Source organism: Empidonax traillii, unplaced genomic scaffold, assembly GCF_003031625.1.
Source record: "Empidonax traillii isolate 1590-97213 ecotype Southwest subspecies unplaced genomic scaffold, ASM303162v1 scaffold3348:size13549, whole genome shotgun sequence".
Taxonomy (NCBI): domain Eukaryota; kingdom Metazoa; phylum Chordata; class Aves; order Passeriformes; family Tyrannidae; genus Empidonax; species Empidonax traillii.
In genome coordinates, this window is record NW_020958541.1 from 7,125 (window position 1) to 9,698 (window position 2,574).

A 2,574-nucleotide genomic window follows, 5' to 3' on the forward strand; every position below is an offset into this window, starting at 1 on the left:
GGACCTTCTGGCTCTGCAATCCCTGACAGGAGGGGGGAGCCGGGGGGGGGTCGGGCTCTGCTCCCAGGGAACAGGGACAGGAGGAGAGGGAACGGCCTCAGCTGTGCCAGGGGAGGTTTAGTTGGATATTGGGAAAATTCCTCCCGGAAAGGGCTGTCCAACCCTGGCACAGCAGTCCCCATCCCAGGGGAGATTTAACAGCCCTGTGGATGTGACACTTGGGGACACGGTCAGGGGTGGCCTGGGCAGTGCTGGGGGGCTCAGGGAGCTTTTCCATCCCAACATTCCATGATGCTGTAAGACCCCCTGGGCCCTGTGAGCGCTGTGTCCCTGTGCCCCCTGTGTGCTGGGGGGGGACATTTTCCCCTGGTGCCAGTGACCCTCCCTGTGGGCAGGTCGGGGGTTCCCTGGCCCTGACCTCCCCCGTGTCCCTGCAGTCCCAGAATGCCAAGGCCGAGGGCACATTCCAGGTGACAATGCTCCCGGGGGATGGAGTGGGCCCGGAGCTCATGCACGCAGTCAAGGAGGTCTTCAAGGTAAGGACCCAGCCCAGCCCCACAGCCCCTCCTGCTGTCCCCGGGACAGGCTGGCACTGCCCAGGGTCCCTGGGTGTCCTGGTGCCCTGTCCCTCCCTGCTCAGCTCGGGGCACTCGGGATCCATCCGCTGGCTGTCACACGAGCACAGACCACAGTGGTTACACTGCTGGAAAATCCCTTCCTGGAAAACTCCTGGAAAGGGCTCTCCAGCCCTGCTACAGGTTGCCCATGGCATGGGGAGAGTCACCAGCCTTGGAGGGATTTAGGTTGGATATTGGAGAAATTCCTCATGGAAAGGGCTGCCCAGCTTGTCCAGGGCAGTGGGGGAGTCCCCATCCCTGAGGGGATTTACCTTGGATATTGGGAAAATTCCTTCCTGGAAAACTCCTGGAAAGGGCTGTACAGGCTGCCCAGGGCAGTGGGGGAGCCACCAGCCTTGCTGTGGGATTTAGGTTGGATACTGGGGAAATCCCTCCTGGAAAGGGCTGTGCAGCCCTGGCATAGCTGTCCAGGGCAGGGGAGAGTCCCCAGCCCTGGGGGGATTTAACAGCCCTATGGATGTGGCACCTGGGGACATGGGCAGGGGTGGCCTGGGCAGTGCTGGGGGCATCTCGGAGGGATTTCCCAATCTAAATATTCCATGATTTTATCAGTGTCACTGCTCCATTGGGACTGAAGCGACCCCAAGGTCTAGGGTCAGCTTTCCATGATCCCAGTTCCCTGAACGGGGCCGTGGCTGGGTCAGGGCTGCAGGACCCCCCTGTCCGGGCAGTGCCACGTCCCCAGGGCTCCCAGGTGACTCTGTCCCTGTGCCAGGCTGCCAATGTCCCCGTGGTGTTCGACGAGCACCACCTGAGCGAGGTGCAGAACACGGCGTCCGAGGAGAAGCTGGACCGCGTCGTGGACTCCATGAAGGAGAGCAAGGTGGCCCTCATAGGTGAGCTGTGCCCGGGGCACCCCTCCTGTGGGCTCAGCCCAGCTCCTGCTGGCACTCCAGGGCTCCCAGGACAGCCCGGGGGCTCGGTGTGTCCTCACCCTGCCCCCTGTCCTCACCCTGCCCCCTGTCCTCACCCTGCCCCGTGTCCTCACCATGTCCTCACCGTGCCCCGTGTCCTGCAGGGAAGATCCACACGCCCATGGAGTACAAAGGAGACCTGGCGTCCTATGACATGAGGCTCAGGTGAGGGACAGCCCTGTCACCTGCCCGGTGCTGGGGAAAGTGTGTTAATTAATAGTTAATGAGCCACTGGGGATCAGCAAATCTGGAGGGACTGGCTGTGGGCTGGGAAGCCAGACTCCTGAGGGACCATCTGTGGCCCTGGATCAGTGTGGTCCCGCTGCCTTGGGGGTCCTGGAGATGGGGGTGGCCCCCAGAACTCACAGGGGACAATTGCTGGGAAAACCCCACTAATTAATAATTAATGAGTAATTGGGAAGCAGAAAATCCCAAGGGACTCTCTGGCCTGGAGCTGTCCCTGTGCACTGTGATCCTGATGCCTTGGGACTCCTGGATGGGGGGGGTGCTCCTTAGTACTCATAGGGGACAATCACTGGGAAAGCCCTATTGATTACTAATTAATGAGTTATTGGGGTCAATCACTGGGAAGGCCCTATTAATTCCTAATGAATGAGTTTTTGGGGTGTCATGATTGTGCTCTGGGTCAATTTTTCTCTCACCCCTCCCCACAATTACTCTAAGTTGAGAGAAGGCTTATGCAGACAAAAGAGATCTGATTTGGGAAAATAATATTAACATTTATTACTAGCAAGATAAAAACTAAAGAACTACATCTACAATAATTCTAATTAGGTAAAAGCACTCTGTATTTACAGAAATACCCCTCCCTGCTCTATATCAGTCCAGGAGGAGAAGCAGTCTCTGTTCCATTTCCAGAGCTCCAGGTCTTTTCAATAACTCTGCAGCACTGGAGAGCTCTTCTTGTGTTACCTCTAGGACGACAACTCCTTTCCGTCGCAGCTGGAGCTGTTTCTCTTTCTCTCTCTGTTTTCTGTGTCGGCCTCAGGGCTGGGCCTGCC

At 57.8% G+C, this 2,574-nt stretch overlaps 1 protein-coding gene across 1 annotated transcript in view; it reads left to right on the plus strand.

Annotated features, from left to right (window-relative positions):
- Positions 1-1,779, plus strand: part of LOC114072494 (isocitrate dehydrogenase [NAD] subunit beta, mitochondrial-like) — an 8,834-nt gene extending 7,055 nt beyond the window's left edge. The window contains exons 5-7 of the mRNA XM_027910380.1: positions 396-536; positions 1,354-1,474; positions 1,657-1,779. Of these exons, the coding sequence (XP_027766181.1) occupies positions 396-536; positions 1,354-1,474; positions 1,657-1,721 (327 nt within the window). The 3' untranslated portion in view covers positions 1,722-1,779. The remainder of the gene's footprint in view (positions 1-395; positions 537-1,353; positions 1,475-1,656) is intronic.
- The last annotated feature ends 795 nt before the right edge of the window (positions 1,780-2,574 follow it).